Source organism: Agelaius phoeniceus, chromosome Z, assembly GCF_051311805.1.
Source record: "Agelaius phoeniceus isolate bAgePho1 chromosome Z, bAgePho1.hap1, whole genome shotgun sequence".
Taxonomy (NCBI): Eukaryota; Metazoa; Chordata; class Aves; order Passeriformes; family Icteridae; genus Agelaius; species Agelaius phoeniceus.
In genome coordinates this window covers 94,285,438-94,304,170 of record NC_135303.1, presented here as the reverse complement: position 1 = coordinate 94,304,170, position 18,733 = coordinate 94,285,438, and the positions used below count along the sequence as shown (strand labels likewise).

The following is an 18,733-nucleotide window of genomic DNA, read 5'->3' as shown; positions in this document are numbered from 1 at the left end:
CTTTCACACACAGATCGCTGGCCTAGGAGGAGGAGCAAGGGAGAATCCGCAAGGCTGTGACAGGGAGATGAAGCACAGAAAAACAGGGCTCAATATATTGTCTTTTTAAAATTGTGATGCATCCTAAGAAATTCTTCTGTCAAAAAAAATAGGTTTTTTTAAAGGCTGGATTGATGACCTTAGAGGTCTTTTCCAACCTTAATAATTTTATTATTCTAAAAAGAAAAATTGTTACTTCCAGATGTCTTGGAGTAGCGATTAAATCGGGTTGGTTGTTGAAGAGTGGCTTAAAATTACTGAAAGCCCACCTTCCCTTCACTGATTTGATAAACAGAAATAACGAGAAAAGGTAATGCTCTCTAAGATGCCCAGGGCTTTCCCTATGCATTGTTTCCCGGGGCAACTCAAGGACAGTGAATCTTTGACTTCAATGAGTGGCTTTATAAAGCTGTGCTAAGGCTCATCTGCTAAGGCATGGTCTCAGGAAAAACCAAAAATAAAATCCTCTGTGACTTCCACACAGCATTTAATTAACTGCACATATATTAAAGCACAGGCAGTGCAAAAAATCCAGTCTGTTTCAGCATTCCCATCTATTGTGACACAGAAAATAATTCTGCCTGTGTGCAAAGGCTTGCCTTCAGGGATATTTATAAAAATCACGGACTGGTCACTGAGATGGGAGGAGACCAGACAGGTCTTGCATTTCTGCTCAAAATCCTCAAGTTCAACACAAGATACCTCAAAAGTTTATTAGCATAAGCAGTGATTCTCCCCACACTTTTTAGGAGTTCACTCACTGAAGCCTCATTTGTTTTCCTTTTTTCTCCTCTGCCCTTTCCAGTGTGGGCTTGTCAAGGTATCCAAATGCTCAGAGCTCTGGAGGCTGAAAGAGAGATTTGTAGCTACTGTGTGTTTTGACTTCCTTGATAAGACCTGTGGGAAATATCACGGCATTTTTATAAGAATAATGATAGAGAAATTATACTAACTACTTCCAGGCAGAATTTGAGACAATGAAGGAATTTCATTTGTTATGATTGTACAGAATTATGATTATAGAGATTATCAAACTGCCAGTGCAGGCAGTTCCTGTCAATCCAATCCAGTGGGCCATTTTCTGTTCTCTTTGCTGAGCCTTCATTTCCCTGTTACTGGGTTTGAATTCAAATGTAATTTTCAGGACAGAATTCAAAAAGTTCTTACAAATAGGAAACATTTTTGTTTCCTTTAGTGAGCTCATGTAGCAAAACAATTTGAAGAGACTTACCTTGAAGAGTCTAAACTGCTAATATCTATAATTTTGGGAGTCTCTGGATGTTTTCCTGCATGTCACAGCGGATTGGAGGGCAGCTTTCTGCGCCTGGGAAAAAGACTTTTAAAGGAGTTTCCATTTTCAAAGGAGGTTTTACAAATCCTCCGTGCACAAGTGCTAAGACAGCGTCTATGCCAATGCCTCTAAATGGCAAAATTTCAGCCTGCTCTCACACGTGTGGGTGAGTGGGTAAGGGAATTGTTTCAAATGCGCTTTTGTGCTTTTGGGTTTCTAGTCTCCTTCAGCGTGGGTCTGGTATTTCATAGGCATAAATTCTGAGGTTACTGGCAAATGGAGGAAGCAGACAGAAGAGGGCCTCATGCTGCCCTGCTTGGACCTCTGAGGCACACACCATTTTATCCTCTGAAGTAATTCCAGAATTTTACTGGAAAAAATTACTTTCTAGATCTTTAAAGAACAGAAAAACAGCTGAGTTTTCTGTGTCTAGAAAGCTGCCAAGAAGAGACTCCCAATTCCCTTGACATCTCCCACATATATGCTCTAAAAATGCAAAATAGATTCAGAAATCAGGGATGGTTTAGAATATTGTTGGATGGAAGACACTATACAAAACAAAACGTCAAGCACTTCTTTCTCTATAGAAACAAGTGTTAACTGCTCAAGAATCCTCAATATGCTTATACGTAGACATTCTAAAATTTATCTCAGAAACATTTTGCTTGCCAAGTTTCATCTGGTCATATATTTGCTTACTCCTTTGTGTAGCTGAAAAAGAAGTGAGAATGTAAGGTTTTACTTTCACCCATTCTGAAGGAAATGTGTGCCATTTTAGAAAAATAACTTAATCTCTCCCAAATGCCTCCAAGGTCATCCTCTTTTTTTAGCAGGCTCTGAACCTACTTACTGAGTCTTAGATTGCTCATACTTGCAGATTAAGAGGAAAAGAAGGGATGTCAGAATCAAATGGGTATGAAAAATGTAGAACAAAACCCAAGGGTGTAAAGAAACTGAAAAAGAAAAACACTGCTGATAATTATTTTCTTCCCCAATAAGGTTGTAAGACAGGCTGAAAACGAAGAGAATGGAAAAGGAAGCTCTTAACTGTTGGTTCAGTGCTTGGTTTAACTCCGAGACAAGCCCTGCCCCGCTCTGTGACGCTGCACACTGACAAGCAGCCGTGTTCCTCATCTTGGCAGTGTCGGGGGCTGTCCCCACCTGTCCCCGCTGTCACCGGTCACGGCTGGGGCCTGCCTGTCACCTTGTCACCTGGGCTTTGTTTTGCTCACCTCTGCGGAAGGTTGGTCTCGCATGTTAGGAGAAACAGCGTGGATTTTCCTGCGGGACTTCCGACTGCTCTGCAAATGAACCGAAAAGAGCCCGTGGAAACGCCGTCTTTGCTAAGGAAGTAACATTGAGGGGAACGAACAGGGTATTTATCTTTCAGACATTCTGTGCACCGTTAGCAGCTCGCAGCTGTCTGAGAGGCCGCACGAACGCGGCTGACCCACACACCAGCTCACAGCGCACAGCCCCTCGGACCCGGGGCAGTTCGGAAATTCACCAGGAGGGACCGGGATCGGGGCACGCTCCGACCGTGCCCGGGGCCCCATGCCCCGGTGCCCGGTGCCCGGTGCCCGCCCCCTCCCCGCCCTCAGCCCGCCCCGGTTCCCGCCCACCCCCCGCCCTCAGCCCCGCCCCGGTTCCCGGCGCGCTCCCCGCCCTCAGCCCCGCCCCTGTTCGCGCCCGCTCCCCGCCCTCACCGCGGTCCCGCCTCTCTCCCCGCCCCTCACGCGCCCGCCCCCGAGCTCGGCCAATCAGGGGCCGCCCCGCTGGCCCTGTGCATTGCCCCGCAGCTCGGCCAAGATGGCGGCGCCGCTCGCCCCGCTGGTGTTCCTCCTGCTCGCCCTCGGCCGCCCGGCGCTCTCCGGTGCACAGGCCACGGAGGGCGCGGCGGCTGCGCCGCATCGGCGCTTCGAGTACAAGTACAGCTTCAAGGGGCCGCACCTGGTGCAGGCGGATGGCACGGTGCCGTTCTGGGTGCACACGGGCAGTAAGTGCCGGGCGGGGGTGACGGGGCCGGGCCAGCGGCGTTCCCGAGGTGGAGGCGGCAGGGTCCGCTCGGGGGACGCGGGGTCTCGGGGAGAAGCCGCGGGCGAAGTTGGCCGTGGGTGCCGGCCGTGCCCTCGGGCTCCACGTGGCACCGGAGGCGCAGGGGACATGCTGCGGTGGCGACAAGGTGCCCGGGCCTGCCCGCAGGTACAAAGGCATCCATGGCCCTATGGGCTCCTGGTGCGGCGGCCGCGGGCCCGGGGAGGGCATTCGTGGCGCTGCCGGGAAGTGCTGATGTGTCACTGCTGCCGCGCTCCATCTCGGCCCGGGCCCGGCTGCCACACAAACCGCTGGGTTTCGGCGTCTTAAAGCTCGAAATGCAAATAGGACTTCGTGGAACAACGTTTGTTTCTGTGCGCTCTGGGTTAAGGGTTCCGTGGTGCTCCAAAAGGCTCGTTGCCTTTCCTGAGTGTCCCCCCGTTGTGAAAGGTGTTGACATTTACAGTTCCATCTTCACAGTTTGTCTGCAGTAACTTCTGCTGTGGTTTTGGTTTTTGTCAGACTTTAACTTAGTTGCTACTGCTTAATTCTCAAATGTACCTTTTTTATTACTTGACGTTATGATGCAAGTGACATGAAGGCAACTGTCTCTAGATGAGTTTTTCCCCCCTTCTTTTTCAAGAAAATAATCCCTAAAAGTAATGTTATTTAATGCAGGCAAATGAATCTCTCTCTGAATGTATGCCTGTTGTTCTTTTATACTGCTAAGCAGAAAGTTAGAACATCTTGTTTTCTTTATAGATGCCATCCCAAGTGCAGATCAGATCCGTATAACAACCTCCTTGAAAAGCCAGAAGGGCTCAGTGTGGACAAAAAACAAATCAATATTTGAATATTGGGAAGTGGAAGTGACCTTTCGAGTTACAGGAAGAGGCCGCATTGGAGCTGATGGATTGGTAGGAGCAGTTTAATGTAACTGAGAAAAACAAATGTGCTTTAAAAGTGAATCTTGACGTATGACTTTTTGCTTTCTTCATAGGCAATCTGGTTTACAGAAGAGCAAGGCTTGGAAGGTCCTGTTTTCGGGGCAGCTGATAAATGGAACGGTGTTGGAATTTTCTTCGATTCGTTTGACAATGATGGGAAGGTTGGTTGGAAGGAAACTCTTACAGCAAAGATGACAAATTAATTTCCTGTCTCTTGTGGAAGAAACTAGGATGTTGTTTTCTTACTCTTCCCCTCTTTCACTTCAAAGGGCTAAAATAAAATAGTCACGTTTCCCTTCCACTGGAAACACCAATTTCTATACGTGTATTCAGAGATGCTCTTTTTCTTGGGAGAAATCTGCTTTGTGGCAGCTCAGCAGCAAAGATTTTGTAGCTTGATGAGGATGACAGTTGCTGTATTCAATTCTTAATTTTCCAGTCCAGAACGATCCTGAAACTTAAACAATGCGTAGTAGGTCTGCTTGGGTGCTTTTGCTTTCCCTGCACAACTTTGGCTTGCTTTTAGACATTTTAGACTGATTTTAGCAGAAGGCTTTCAGAGATGTAGCTGATATTTCCCTTCAAATTAAACTAATCCATTTGTGTGCCATTTCTTTCCCTAGAAAAACAATCCCGGAGTGATTGTTGTAGGCAACAATGGAAAGCTGCTGTATGACCATCAGAAGTAAGTTTATTTTCAGCTTTATTGCTGAATGCTTGCTTTTGAATGATGAATTGTTCCATGAAACCCTTTGAGAAGCATTATAAAGCTTCTTTCATACAAAACTTTGTTGTTTCCTTTACATTTGAGGGTTTTTATTTGTTAAAACACTGCTTTGGCAGTAACAGCAGAGAAATTGGCAACTGATGGATATTTTATTGGCATATGCTCTTTGGGATGGATGAACTCAGATGAATACAGGTACAGTCCAGACTATTGCTTATGGGGGTCCTCCACACACAGCTAATAATTGGCAGAAGTGACTAACTGAAAGCAAATTGCTGTTAAATTAGTTGGATTCATTTTGATTTCTGATTATTTATCAGCAGCACAGTGGACACCTTTTTGGATTTCGGAGAGGAGAGGTGTCTAGCTCAGTTGGTGCAGTCACTGCAGCTTATTTCCATCTAGGTTCCTGGGTGCAGGAATATGTCTGAAAATTGTGTCTTAGGATGTATCTCAGAAAACAGAGTTCCCCACTGCTGCGTTCCCTCTGGATTGTGTCCTGAGTACAGCATGCAGTACTGGAGATCCCTGCAGAAAGCTCACTGCAATTGCAGAGCAGCCTAGAAAAGCTCTTGCAGATTGAAAAATTGTGATGAGGTTGCTTAGTGAGAGTCAGACACTTTTTTGTCCCAGCTGATGAATGATAACACAGAGTTTTATTGATGTTCTCTTTTTGCACAGCGATGGATCCACGCAAGCCCTGGCATCCTGTCAGAGGGACTTTCGGAACAAGCCCTATCCTGTGCGAGTCAAGATCACCTACTACCAAAAAACACTGACTGTGAGTCTCAAATAACAGAATTGTTTTTCTCAGCTTCTTAAATGTGAAACTGGGTTTTCGCAGAGTTGCAACAAATATGTCAGTTCCAGCGTTTTGGCTGCATTAGAATGCAGGTATTGCTGATTTTTCTAATGTGACTTAGGAGGCAGTTGTGCAAACACACTCATGATGTGCTCAAACCCTTCTGTTGCTCTGGACTTGCCTGGAGAGGTGTCCCAAAGTCAGGATCTGTTTAAGCTACAGGTGATCGAGCTGCTCCTGAGCTTGGTATTTCTTAAGCTAATCTAAGAGTTGCAGAGGGGTTTATAGCTGATTTTTGTACCAGAGGTTCTTGAAATGTGACTAAAAACCTAAAACTATTCAACAGTAGATTTAAATTTTCTAGTGGGGGCTTCTCACCTCCAAGAAATAGTAGGGCTTTCAAGACTAAAGACTAAAACCCACTGGTATAAGGGGGTCTTCAAGGCTTTTCTAAATACTAGCTGATTGTGAATTCCCTCTAGGTAAGGAGAGAAAAATACTTGTGTGGTGCCAGGTTGTGAAAGCTACAGAGTGTGTGTTTGTTGGCACCTGATCTCTTCTGGAAAGGTGCTGTTGATATATTCACAGGTAGCAGCCATAAAGTGCAGAGCTATCATTTTGTAGTAGAAGTTTCTCTAAAAGTAAACATGACTGCACCTAGAAGAGGGCAGACCTTGTACCATGTTGTAATGGGAAAAGCTGCCTGTCACTCCTGAATGAAAGTTAAACTTCAGCCTCCAAGGCTGCTCTATTCTCACCTGGGCCCTGATGCCTCCTCTGGGAACTCCTCTGTCCCAGATGTGGCTGCTAAACTTAGCAGTTCTCTCTTTCTCTGGGGATGCATCTGCAGAATCTCCTTAAGCTTTGAATCAGAACTGCAAGGGATGACTGGTGTAGATCAGTTCTGTGTTGCCCAGAACCTTCTTAGGATGTGGACTTTTGCAAATAGAATGCTTATGTAAAATGTTGGTAAAATGTTTCTTTCAAAAAATAAATAGTTTTTTGTTTCCGGTATGAGCTGAGTTACCCAAAAAAGTTGTATTTTGTGAGCATTACTGCGAACTGACAAAACAATTAACACAAAAATGTGGTGAAAATCATAACTGTTTGTCCTTTTAGGTATTAATTAATAATGGCTTTACTCCGGATAAAGAGGACTATGAGTTTTGTGCCAAAGTGGAAGATATGGTGTTGCCATCACAAGGGTATTTTGGAATATCTGCAGCCACAGGGGCACTTGCAGGTAGAAAATGTTAAAAATTATGGCAAATGCTGTGGGGACTTGTAAGGCTTGCAAGAAAGGTTGATTGGTTGGGTGGTTGGGTTTTTACTACTCGTGTTGATCCATTATACCAATTTTTGGCCATGATGATGTAATGAACCCTCTTGCAGTCCCAAATTACTTACATGCTTTGGACTTTTCCTTGCTCCAGCTAAAGAATTTTCATTTTTTTCTGACAAAGCCCCTGTATAGTCTCATTCCCCACTGCACATCCTCTTGTGAGGATGCTGTTTTTTGAAGATCCTTTGCAAGTGGGAGGTTGGCTTGGGAGTTAGACACATTTGTAAGGTGGTTTTTTTTTGTTTGTCGAATACAGATGACCATGATGTGCTGTCATTTCTGACCTTCCAGCTGACTGAACCTGGGAAGGAAGCAGTAAGAATTTTTATGCATGATTAGTAAAATATTGTATTGTACATATTATTGTATGTGCAGCACCAAATTGTGGTATTTCCTCTTAAGTCACACATGGCATTCCTGTTTCACAATTTCGGCATGTGGCTGTGCTGTCACGTGCTTTAGAAAAATTAAACTAGTATTGTAACGTTTCAGTAATATTGTCATTAATATTCTCAAGACCAGAATTCTGGAAGCACCAGTGAAGCAACAAAACTCATGATGTTAAATCAAACCGTGAAGTATTATAAAGTAGATTTTCTTTTGGAAGTGGGCCAATTTCTGTTCTCACTTTCAACTTTCCCTACTTCTAGGATGATTCCGTACTGCTAAACAGCATTTATCCTTGTTAAACTTGTTTTAATTTTCTATTGGGAAAATTTTCTATTTGATCTACATGGGAATGTGTAATTTTTCACTTCAGCTAAATGTATGAATGTGCTGCAGTCATTTTGTTAGGTGTTCACATCTGAAATCTGACCAGGAGAGTCAGTTGTGTTGAGAGTGGGGGAGAACATGAAAAAATCTCACACGTGCCCTTCCCTCTGATAATGTTTTAAAGCCAACACCAGATGCAGAAATCCCTCAGAAAGATAAAGAGAAGTATCAAGAACAGTTTGAACACTTTCAGCAAGAATTGGATAAGAAGAAGGAAGAATTTCAAAGGGAACATCCTGATGTGCAAGGACAGCCAGGCAAGTTATTTGAGCTATTTTTCAGTTGTCCAGGAAAACATTTGTTTTCCAGGATATTCCGAACTAGGGATACTCTGGCTGATCTTGCTAAGCTCCCACTGATGTTACTTACATTATTTTCAAGTCTTTACTGTAATTTGTTTCCTGTTTCTAAAGTTATCCTGGTGGTGTGCCTGTATTGAGAACAAAATGAATGACTGGAAACATGGTGGGAATTATGAACAACAGAAGGGAGAGGAGGTCATGCATTTCTGTAAGGTGGTGATTAAGACAGCGTGGCCTTTTTCATTATTTAAAGGACATCTTTTTGGTCTGTTTCTGTATATTCATAGAAAACTTTTTTAAAGGTGGGCTAGTGCATATCTTGGAACATGTTCTTAACATGGAAAAACTTTTTAATGCTTGCCTAATGCTGGACAGACAAGAACCCAATTATTTGAAAATATAATGGAAGCCATTTGTTACTTCTGTATGTATAATAGCTGTATGTGACTGCAAATACACTGGGAATATACTTTGGGCATCTAGAGGTGAAATTTCAATGTAAAATTGTCATCTTTATTGCATAGTGATACATTATGACATTATGTTCTAAAGGTCCCATTATGCATTTTTGAGATATGGTTCAGCCTTTCTTTGATATGAAATAATCCCTTTGCCACAGAGTCTTTTGGACATTGGGATGGTGAAGTTGTAGGAGAAGGTAGATGGATGTGAATATGTTAAGGGAGCAAGAAGAATGATCCAATGCAACTTGTGAGGAATGTGCACACGTGTAAAAAGCCCCTGTGTTTTTTCTTAGCAGCAGATGATGTTTTTGAAACTGTGAGTGATCGTGAACTGAGGCAAATCTTTGAGGGGCAGAATCGAATTCATCTGGAAATCAAACAGCTTAACAGACAGCTGGACATGATTCTAGACGAGCAGAGGAAATACGTCTCTGCAGTCACAGAAGAGATTGCCAAAAGAGGAGCTGGGTCTCCAGGTCAGCAGGGACAGGTAAATAAAACCCATGGTGATTCAGAACCCAGCCTCATTTCAGCAGTGGGATCCATTTGTTTTTTCCAAGATATGTTGATCTTTTTTTCCCCCTGCCCCTACCAGGTTTCCCAGCAAGAGATAGAGACAGTTGTGAAAACCCAAGAAGAGGTCATTAGACAAGTAAAAGAAATAAGGTAAACACCTTCCGAATATTATGGGAGTGGTTTGAATTTTATGATTTCCGTTTAAATCCTCTGTATTATTTCAGTGAGACAGTATTGACAAACTTTACGTTTGTGTCAGTTCCTTAGTGAAGACTCCCTGCATATATTTAATTTCTGTAATAAAGTCAGTTCATGCCCCAAGGATTGCTAAGTGCCCTAATTTGTCTCTTTTTTATAATGAAATTCCATTATTTTTATAATAAAATTCAACAGCTAAGTTTAGCCCCTTTAAAAACAATGAAGTAAATCCCTTATCTTGAATGTGCTATACTGCTAAAATAGATTTGTGAAGATGCTTGTGTTTGATGGGAGTGTCTCAATACTTCTTTTAAGATGTTTTACTGTTGCTGACTTAATCAGGAATGGCTTTAAGCTGGTTTAGCCCTTCATTTGCAGGAGCTAAAACATAACATTACTTACCTTGTATTTAAAAAAAAAAAGGAGAAAAACAATTCCTTCAGTTGTGCTTCCCCCACCCCCATATTAGTTTAAGGGCAGCTCCTGTGATTTATCTAAGTAGGTCAGTTTTTTGTAGAATGAAGATTAGAGTGCTTCCATTTTTGCACTTGTTCTTCCACAGAAGCTTTTATGTTAATATTCTTGACAAATCTTTATACCTTGCGAGCAAATTAGATTTTCTTGTTAACATTGGCATTCTGCCCTTTTAGTGACTACTTACCAGCTCACAGTTTGCGTAACATCATCTTAATACTTTTCTTAGATTAAAGAAATGCTTTATTTAGAGAGAGAAATAAACAGCCCCTCTGTGCATTGCTTGTCATCCCGCAGGAAAAGGACTTAGGAGCCAAGTAATTTTCTTGGCAAGATTGTGGATTTCTTAATCACCTGATTACAGAAGAATCTTGCATGTTCCTACAATAGAAACTATCAGCAGGGTGTTATTAGTGCAAAAGTCAATATAAATTCAATTTGACACAGGCGTGTCTATTAAGGGAAGTTATTTTGCTTTTAACAAAGTCTGGATTAGTCTGGGGGAAGGTGGGTGTGCAGATTTCTGTTCATTATATAGAGACGGTTCTGTGAGGAGGGAGAAGAACCAAGCGAGTGTCCCACTTGTGTTATAACACTGTGAGGTGTGTGGAAAGACAGAATTACTGTCAGTGGTTATGAGGCAGTGGGCATGACAGGCTATTTAAGGTAAAACCTTCCAGTGAGAAATCTACTTCTAAAGTTATCATTATAACTAAAATTATCATTATAACTAAAATTATCATTACAATTGCAAGTCCAGGTAAATGAAAAAATTGCTGACCATTCTACAGAGAGTTAGGAGTACTCCATGAAAGCATTGAAGTATGCTTCCATCTCGACCAAACGGAAAGTTTTAAGTAAATTAAAAAGAAATCCAAAGGCATACATTTTGATTGTCTATTCTGTTAATAATGAAGAGATTATCATTCACATGATAAATATTTTAGCTGTAGAATAATCCTCTTTGCAACTCAAAAGAAACAGCACAGTAGGGGAAAATTATATAAACGTATTGATTAGAGATTAAGGTTTTTTCTTTCATTGACTAGTTTACTTCAAACCAAATTAGTTATGAAACCTCAACTTTTTCTGGATTTAATTTCATTTGTTGTAGAAGGAAAATGAATTCACAATAAGATAATATTAAGTATTTTGACAACGCATATGGGAATTGAGTTCCTCATATAAATGGTAATCACGAAACAAGGATGTATCTAAATCTTTTCTTATCCCTAAAGCCTCTTCCTTGTTTTTATTTCTTACATGACTGATTTTATTTATTTATTTATTTATTTTTCAAATAGCTTTTGGGTTTCTACAAAGATTGCAAACTCTGCTGATCCTAAAGCCCTGGCCAGCGCCTCAGACAGAACTCTTGTTCTACAGCCCTCAGCAGTCAGGCAGGCAAAGCAGATGTCTGGCAACAGAATATTTGCTAGTTCTTATTCTCAGCGTGACTGAGAGATGGGGCACTCTACAAATGGCAACTGTCTGCACAATGAACGATTTTTAAAAATAGTAGCTTGACTAAAGGATTATTTCTTGAGAGGTATTCTTGAGAGCTGGTAAAATTTGCTGCCTTTTGGTGCAATTATGTATTTCAGCCTAATTCTAATGAGCTAAAAGCTGTCCAGAACAGCTGCTGTTTTATAGAAAAGCTGGTGTGTGATGAAAGCTGGTTTGTTATTTGTCTTGTTTCAGAAGTTCTGTGACTGATGCTCTGAGATCCATCAGTGGGGCTCAGCACCCTGGCTCTGCAGGAGTCTACGAAACAACCCAGCACTTCAATGACATCAAAGAACACCTCCACGTAGTGAAGAGGGACATAGAGCACTTAGTGCAACGCAACACGGTAATTTATGTGCTGGGAGTGTAAGTGTAAGTGTAATACGGCTTTCTCTGGCTCTTAGTGAAAAGCTAGGGAGAGCCAGTATGCAATTTAGGGAGCAATTAATCCTTTATTAAGCTGCTTCACTAAAACTATGCTGCCTTGACCTAACTGCATGATCTGGGTCTTGATGAGAAGTTTTGCACAAAGAGCATGATTTTTAGTCTAATTTCCTGTGGAAACAAGGTCAAGCAATTAGGTTTTCTAGGTGCTTGTTTTTTGGTGTGTGTTTTCCCCCTACCTAACAGCTCTATACAGAGGAGATTCTGTGGTGCTTCTGCACACAAGGGAGAGCTTTAATCAGGGAAAACTCAGGCAGGCTCTCCTTAAGGCTTCTTAATGCAAAAAAAAATGACTGTGTTCACATTCAGCAGTACCTTAGTCTAGCCTAGGTAGCAGTTAAGCTGAATTAGCTTATGATCTGTAGAAGGTCCTTGATTAATTTACCATATTTATGTATTCTTTCCCACGTAAACCTCAATTTAACATCAGGCAATTTGTCTGAGAAATGTAGAGGCGGGAGGGGAGAGTGAGATGAGTAGTAAGATTATTTTTTCAGAGTACTGTAGTTTCTCTCCATCTTCTGTTTTGCAATTGCAAAACAATTGCAAAGCCCTTGTTTTGTAAGTCTTTTGATGGGATGTCTTGTTTGCTCTTTTCTTGGTTTTTAGCCATCCAGTGAGAAACAGAAGTGTCCAGAGTTGCCACCATTCCCATCCTGCTTATCTACAATGCATTTCTTCATATTTGTGGCAGTGCAAACTGTGTTATTCATTGGTTATGTAATGTATAGGTAAGTCTGGTGTGGCTTAAAGACAGCAGGGCAAATAGTTTTAGAACTGCTGACTGATAATGTCATTGGAATGGTATCATTGTGTTAATCTTGTTAAAACAAGGAATCATTCAGATTGGAAGAGACCTTGGGAGGTCTCCAGTTTAATCTTCCGCTCCAAACGGGGTCCACGCTGAATTCAGATAGGGTCACTTGGGATTTAAACTGGTCAGGCCTTCAAAACCTCTGAGAATGCAGAATTTACCACTGTTCCAGAACCCACTGAAAATGCTGAATTATCATAATGAAGTTTGGTTTATTCTATCCCCATTCACCCACCATGTATCAAGTAGGAACCTGACCTGGTTCAACCTGACTACTATGTCTTTTTCTTTTTCTTTTTCTTTTTTTCTCTTTTTCTTTTTTTCATTGGGATGGTCTTTCTCTTCTCCTCCCCCTCCTTGTGATGTCATAATATTGAAGTTCTATTCACATTGATGAAAAGGACAACCTCCATGCTTGGTAGTGTTTTTGCCATGAGCTGGAATGATGATTTCCAAGACAAACAAGGAGCTGGTCCCCTGCAGTTCTTTGTGATGCGTTTTTAATTCCAACACCTGGATGTGGTTGATCCACAGAAAAGTAATGATCTGTGCCAGAGGGCAAAAGGAAATCCCACTTAAAGTCAATTCTTTCCCTGATATTTAGGCAAATCAGAAACTGAGAAGCTTCAGAAAATGTTCAAGAGTATTTTAAAAGTCAGTTTGTTTGTTCACATGGGGTTGTTTGGGTTTTTTTTCCTTTTGTGTGTCTTTGTGAAGAGAAAAAAATATATTATGCTTTTGTGATATGATTTATATTTTCTCTAAGTCTTTATTAATAAGGAATGGAATTTCCTAATCTTCAAATAAATGAAAATTTAAAGCAGTTAGCTCGTTTCAAATTAAAAAGACTTGAAGAATTACTTTCTGCCTTTTCTTTCAGGAGCCAACAAGAAGCAGCAGCCAAAAAGTTCTTTTGATGACCTGTTCCGTTTGTGTGTACATAACACCAGTCTGTATGCACAGAAAAAATTCTACACTTCTGTAAATGAGGGAAATTGTAGTGTTGGATATACTTCAATATTATAAATTATTGAATTTTGTTAAATAAAATGAGGTCCCATTTCAAGTGTTGATGCTAAAAACAGGGAGCAAATGCTGGATGGGGTAAGACTGTGCACCCTTTTTCATAAATACTGAAAGGCAAACTCCCCAGTCCTCTGCTTTTGTTAAGATTCCAGAGGAAGAGTTGAAGCACCCAGGCTTGGTGTTTGTTCAGAGTGTGAATTGCAGATGGATGATTTGTGCAGAAAACTTGCTACTAAGTGTCCTGACATAGCAGTTAAAAAAAAAAAAAAAAAATAAAAAGAAGCTAAAAAATCCCAGACCTCAAAGAACCGTTCTTCTGTGGAGTTTGGGGTTTTTTGGTGGGTAAAAATTTATTATAAACATTTTATTTGTTTACCACTTGGATTTAAATGTATAAGAATATTTTAGTTAATTCTTACTTAAACACTTTTTAAAATGTGGACACAAAGACAGGCCTTTAAGACCCTGACTCTTGATACTTGATGTAAAAAAACAATTATACACAACATGCAAAGAAAGGCTTTTCTCCCTGTTTTGCAGTTTGATTTTGGGCAGTGAGAAAAAATGTGATGAAGTAGTTTCTTCAAGTACATTGTGGGGCTGATTTCTTTTTTCATGGTTTCAAGTCTGTAATTTTTTAGGGAGATTTGTGGAACTTTCCCAACAAAGGTGATTGTTTTATCCATCTTCCAGTCTGATTAAGGATATATTTAGTGTGTGAATTTGTCTTTACTTTTCTAAAGCTGTCTTGTGTCTTTCACGTATCAAGTACAGATGCTTTGGTTTAAATCTTGACTTGGTGAGTATTGTAAACTGCAGCTATTGAGTGTTAACCCATTTCTTCACAAACTTGCTTTGGACATGTTTGTTAATCTGTAGAACCAGTGTTTTGTGTCAATTCCTGTTTGGATATCAAAAGCATAAGACTGAATATGTGATTTTGATACTGCTTATCAAGTGAACATTTGCTTCAGGAAAGAAAGAAAGAAAGCAGAGGGCCCAACTTAGGAATGTGAAATTAATTAATTTTGCCTTGTTTACATATCTGTGGTAACTTTGTCCTTGAGTTGTATGTAGAATTAGAATAAGTATTTCTGTGGTTTCCTAAGTTCTATAAAATACACAAATGCATCAGGATATTTCACTTAGAACTGTTAATTTGTTTATCTGAATCTGCAAAGAATGATCTGTAATATGACTACTCCTATTGCATTTCTGCAGTCTGCTCCCTTGGAGTGCAACACGTGCTGCCAAATTCACTGTAATGAAGAACACTTCAGTATTGTGCCTGTCAGTTTGGAGAAATGATAAATCTATGCAATATATTTTGTTACTTTAAGTACAGTGTCCAAAAAGCGAATGTCTGTGCTATACTAAGAAAATGACACTGGCTACACACCAATTAACACATCTGCAGTATGGAGGATACTCCAAGTGGTATAGCTTTATAGATTCATTTCTAAATTTGAGCAGATTTTGCTGTACTGATGAGAGAAACTACTTCCTCAGGCTAATCAATGAATAAACAACTTTTCAGATAAAGCAGAATAACCCACTGGAATTTATCTCTTCAGTTCTTTCAACACCAGCAAATATTTCCAGGTGCCTTGAGTCTAAGCTATTACAACCCGGACTCTTGTAATGAAACTTACTATATTTTCTTAATGGTTCTGAAATTGTACAGTGGTGTTTCCTTTCAGTTGCAGACCTTCTTGCATCAGCGCAACATCCAAACAGAGCTCCTCTCACAGCAGGCTTTGCAAAACCCCTTATGCAGAAAGTATTTTGATACATATCTGGCAGAATGAGGAGCAGTTCTGGTGTGTCCATTGGAATGAGCCTGGATTTTGTTACTGTGAATTTACCCACTCATTCCTTTGATTTAAAGCTGGAGCAGCCCCTACTTCTGTTTGTTTGTTTAGAAAGAAGAGCAGCTTGGGGGCCATGTCTAGAAGGAAGCTTGGAGCCTTCCGTTTTCAGGAGGAGGCTGCTGGGTCAGACATGGCTCCCACATGCAATGAGAAAACTTCTGCAGCAGGGAACAGAAGGTCTAATATGGAACACCAGAAAACTGGGGACTTTGCTTCATGATTCATCTCACAGCTGTCTCCCCTTGGAGCTTCCATAATTCACTGGATCAATAGAAAACTCCCAGCTGCCCAGCTCAAATTTCATCCTGTCTGTTCTTGAAGTAATAGCAACAAATTAGGATTGTAAGAATATTTTTCAGTCAATGTAGCCTCCTGCTAGGTGTCTTTCAGCAGTGACAATGTGTTTGATTCTTATCCAGTAAGATTTCACAGCTAGGAGGAAAAGATGCAGAGTGCAGTTGGACAGTATTAGGGAGAACAAGTTCTATTTGAATTGTGGATAAGTGCAAGTATTTGGCAATGACAAAATAATGGGATTGTACTGGTGGGGGTTTATTAAACACATGGTCACCCCTGAATATTTCACAAGTCAAATGCACAATATGGTTTGTAAATGACCTGGTTTATGGTTTGTAAATTAATTGCTGTGGTTTGCAACTTCTGTGGGAAGAAAATCTGACCTTTCTCAATGATTGATGACTGTAACACCAAAAAATGTCAACATTTTTCTTTTTATTATTTTAAATTCAAACAGTTGACAGTTTCATGTTTGTTTCTGACTGATGTAAATTGATACTTGGAGTTCAGAGATAACCTTATTTGAATAAAGGTGCATATTTTTAGTAAGCCTTTTTCTTTTCATTTGGTACATGTGCATGAAATCTAAGCAAGTATTTGAAGCATTCATTACGCTCAGTTCAGAGTCAGAACACTTACAGATCTGGGTTTAGTTCTACCTAACACTGGGGAGTTAATGGCATTTTGCGTCTGAATTCCCTCTGTGACTTTTCCCCAGCCAGGAGCAAGTTTTTTAGCAAGTGGAGGACAGGAGTCTTGAATGGAACCCATTCTAGCTGACAAAACCCTAAAACACTTCTTTCTGATGGTTCAGCTACTAGAAAAGGCTACAATCCTCTTGGTAGAGGGATGAAGCAGGGGACAGAGTCCAGGTTCTTTCAAGAACACCTTAGTATTTTTGCATTATCTGACTGATAGGAACAAAGACTCTAGAAAAGATTGGGATTTTGGATGTCATTTTTGGGCTGGCCTCTGGAATTTTCCTGTTTCAAGACTGAATTCTATGCTGGGGTTAGAGATCTGTGTGTTCCTTGGGTGTGGAACACAGGCTTTTATATATCACCCACTTTCATCAGATAAAACAGGAATGGAGTCTTTAATTTTGATTTCACTTAAACTAGAAGGAAAAGCCATAGATCTAAAGCAAAGGAAGTGACAGCATGTGTACTTAATTAGCTGCTGTTTTGTATGTTCTCATGAAGTCTGGGGTTGCTGTCATCAACAAAAAGCAGTAAGTTTCTAAACTGCAATAGAGCAACTGCCTGGGACAGAATTACTCTGGGGTGAGCTGTGCCTTTTTTCACCAGTCTCTCCTGTGTTTCTCAGCAGCTTCAGTGCCAATAGGCCCAGTAACTTTTAAAGCCCTTTTTGTTATCTTTGATCTCAAAATTAACATGGGAAAGCTTTTTGCTGATTGTAAGGTTGAGAGCTGGAGGGCAAGACCTCTCAGCAGTCTCTCCCCAAGCCAGTCCTCACCTTTCTCAATCCTGTGAAAGCATCAGTTCTAGGCACAAAATTATGTTAGAAACATTTCTAGAGGGATCAAAGCCTACAGCAAAGTCAGGGAACCTTCTTTTCAGTAAAGACCAACAGCACAAAGCTTAACAGGTACCACTTTCAATACACTTGGAGAAGAGCCTTGAGACCTAACACTGGAAAAATCAGTGTTTACAAAGTTCCAGCTATGAAAATTTTAAATAAAGATGAAGTAGTTGTTGCTTGGAATTCACAATTCTGAGTGATAGTTTCAAAAAGAAAGAGTTTCTTGTTTAGTCACTAATAATCCAGGATTTCAAAATGCCCTATGGTGTTTGTTTGTTTTCCTTGTTGTTCTGGTTTGGGGTTTTTTGGTTTGGTTTGGTTTGGTTTGGTTTGGTTTTGGGGTTTTTTGGGGGTTTTTTTGTTTGTTTGGGGGGTTTTTTTTGTGGTGTTTTGGTTTTGGTTTTGATCTAATTTTTTTTAATAGTAATAGGTCTGCTTTAATTAGAAAGTCTGTAATATAGATTAAGGCATTAGGCAAATTGGAATCCTCCCATCTCTCAGTTCTCATCGAAATTATGAGAGTGCTGGGAGAACCATTTAGATAATCAAAATTCCAGAATGCTGCATTAAGGCACATGCAGTCATCGCAGTAGGATAAATGCTCAAAACCCAAACTCATGAACTTTGGAAACCTAGCAGGTGATTCTCTTTCTCAAAACAGTCTATGACCTAGGTAGCAGATCCTGGAAATCCTCCCCTGAGTAGAGCTGGTGAGGGTAAAGGTTAGAAAGATGAGGGCCAACAGAAACAATCTAGACCCAAAAGGTATCCATACTGTTTTCTGGCATACAGATTCAGATTTATTCATCCTTCGTCAGCAGTTAGGATTACAAACAGCAGGTGTTTTATGCAGCACCAAAGCAGAAGTCTAGATGGAGACAGCCTGGGGAAGAGCAGACAGAAACCCAGAAGAAAGTACACTAGGAAGATCTGACTTGCTTTCTTTGGGGTTACTTTCTTGAAATAAAGTAAACATAACAGTGATGCCTCATTCATCTGCAAGATAAACCAGCCGTATGAAGAGGGGCTGAAGAAAAACCACACAAAATATTTCTGTCCAGTGGGATAAAATATGCATGGATAAAAAGAATAAGGGGTTTTGCTTAATGAAGAATTCAAGTTTTCAAATCTCAAATCTGAGGGGTTTCTGCTCAGTAGCCTGAATTTTGCTGTTTTATTATGGCTATTGAGTCAAACGGGTTTTAACTTCAGATCCAGGGAATGTTGTGATCTCTGTGAAAGTGAGATCAAACTTCAAGACTGAAGATGTCAAAATGCTATTGCACACTACAATTGATTTTTGTGTGTGTATGTGTACAATTA

At 40.6% G+C, this 18,733-nt stretch overlaps 1 protein-coding gene and 1 long non-coding RNA gene across 5 annotated transcripts; one reads left to right on the top strand and one right to left on the bottom strand.

Annotated features, from left to right (window-relative positions):
* Nucleotides 1–644: 644 nt before the first annotated feature.
* LOC129133124 (uncharacterized) lies at nt 645–2,899 on the bottom strand. 3 transcript variants are annotated; one of them, XR_013180109.1, is made up of 4 exons: nt 2,789–2,899; nt 2,563–2,631; nt 1,271–1,375; nt 645–936 (listed from the first exon to the last, which is right to left on the bottom strand). It is a non-coding gene; the product is annotated as an uncharacterized LOC129133124 (long non-coding RNA). The 3 variants fall into 3 exon arrangements; XR_008535921.2 differs by having other exon boundaries at nt 1,271–1,363; XR_008535922.2 differs by having other exon boundaries at nt 645–886; nt 1,271–1,363.
* Nucleotides 2,900–3,104: 205 nt separating this feature from the next.
* Nucleotides 3,105–16,417, top strand: LOC143692024 (protein ERGIC-53-like). 2 transcript variants are annotated; one of them, XM_077171481.1, is made up of 13 exons: nt 3,105–3,326; nt 4,127–4,281; nt 4,365–4,472; nt 4,935–4,996; nt 5,720–5,819; nt 6,960–7,083; nt 7,439–7,497; nt 8,081–8,213; nt 9,019–9,212; nt 9,318–9,388; nt 11,612–11,762; nt 12,470–12,591; nt 13,555–16,417. In XM_077171481.1, the coding sequence occupies exons 1-13, from the start codon at nt 3,140–3,142 to the stop codon at nt 13,589–13,591; spliced, it is 1,503 nt and encodes a 500-aa protein (XP_077027596.1). In that variant the 5' UTR covers nt 3,105–3,139; the 3' UTR covers nt 13,592–16,417. The 2 variants fall into 2 exon arrangements, with proteins under 2 accessions (XP_077027596.1, XP_077027595.1); XM_077171480.1 differs by having other exon boundaries at nt 9,016–9,212.
* The last annotated feature ends 2,316 nt before the right edge of the window (nt 16,418–18,733 follow it).

Bases quoted from the DNA above. Each gene is read 5' to 3' on its own strand.
- LOC143692024 (XM_077171480.1), top strand. From the start codon at position 3,140: ATGGCGGCGCCGCTCGCCCCGCTGGTGTTCCTCCTGCTCGCCCTCGGC. The intron at 9,213-9,317 runs GTAAATAAAACC...TGCCCCTACCAG, and splicing joins CTCCAGGTCAGCAGGGACAG to GTTTCCCAGCAAGAGATAGA. The intron at 12,592-13,554 runs GTAAGTCTGGTG...CTTTTCTTTCAG, and splicing joins ATTGGTTATGTAATGTATAG to GAGCCAACAAGAAGCAGCAG.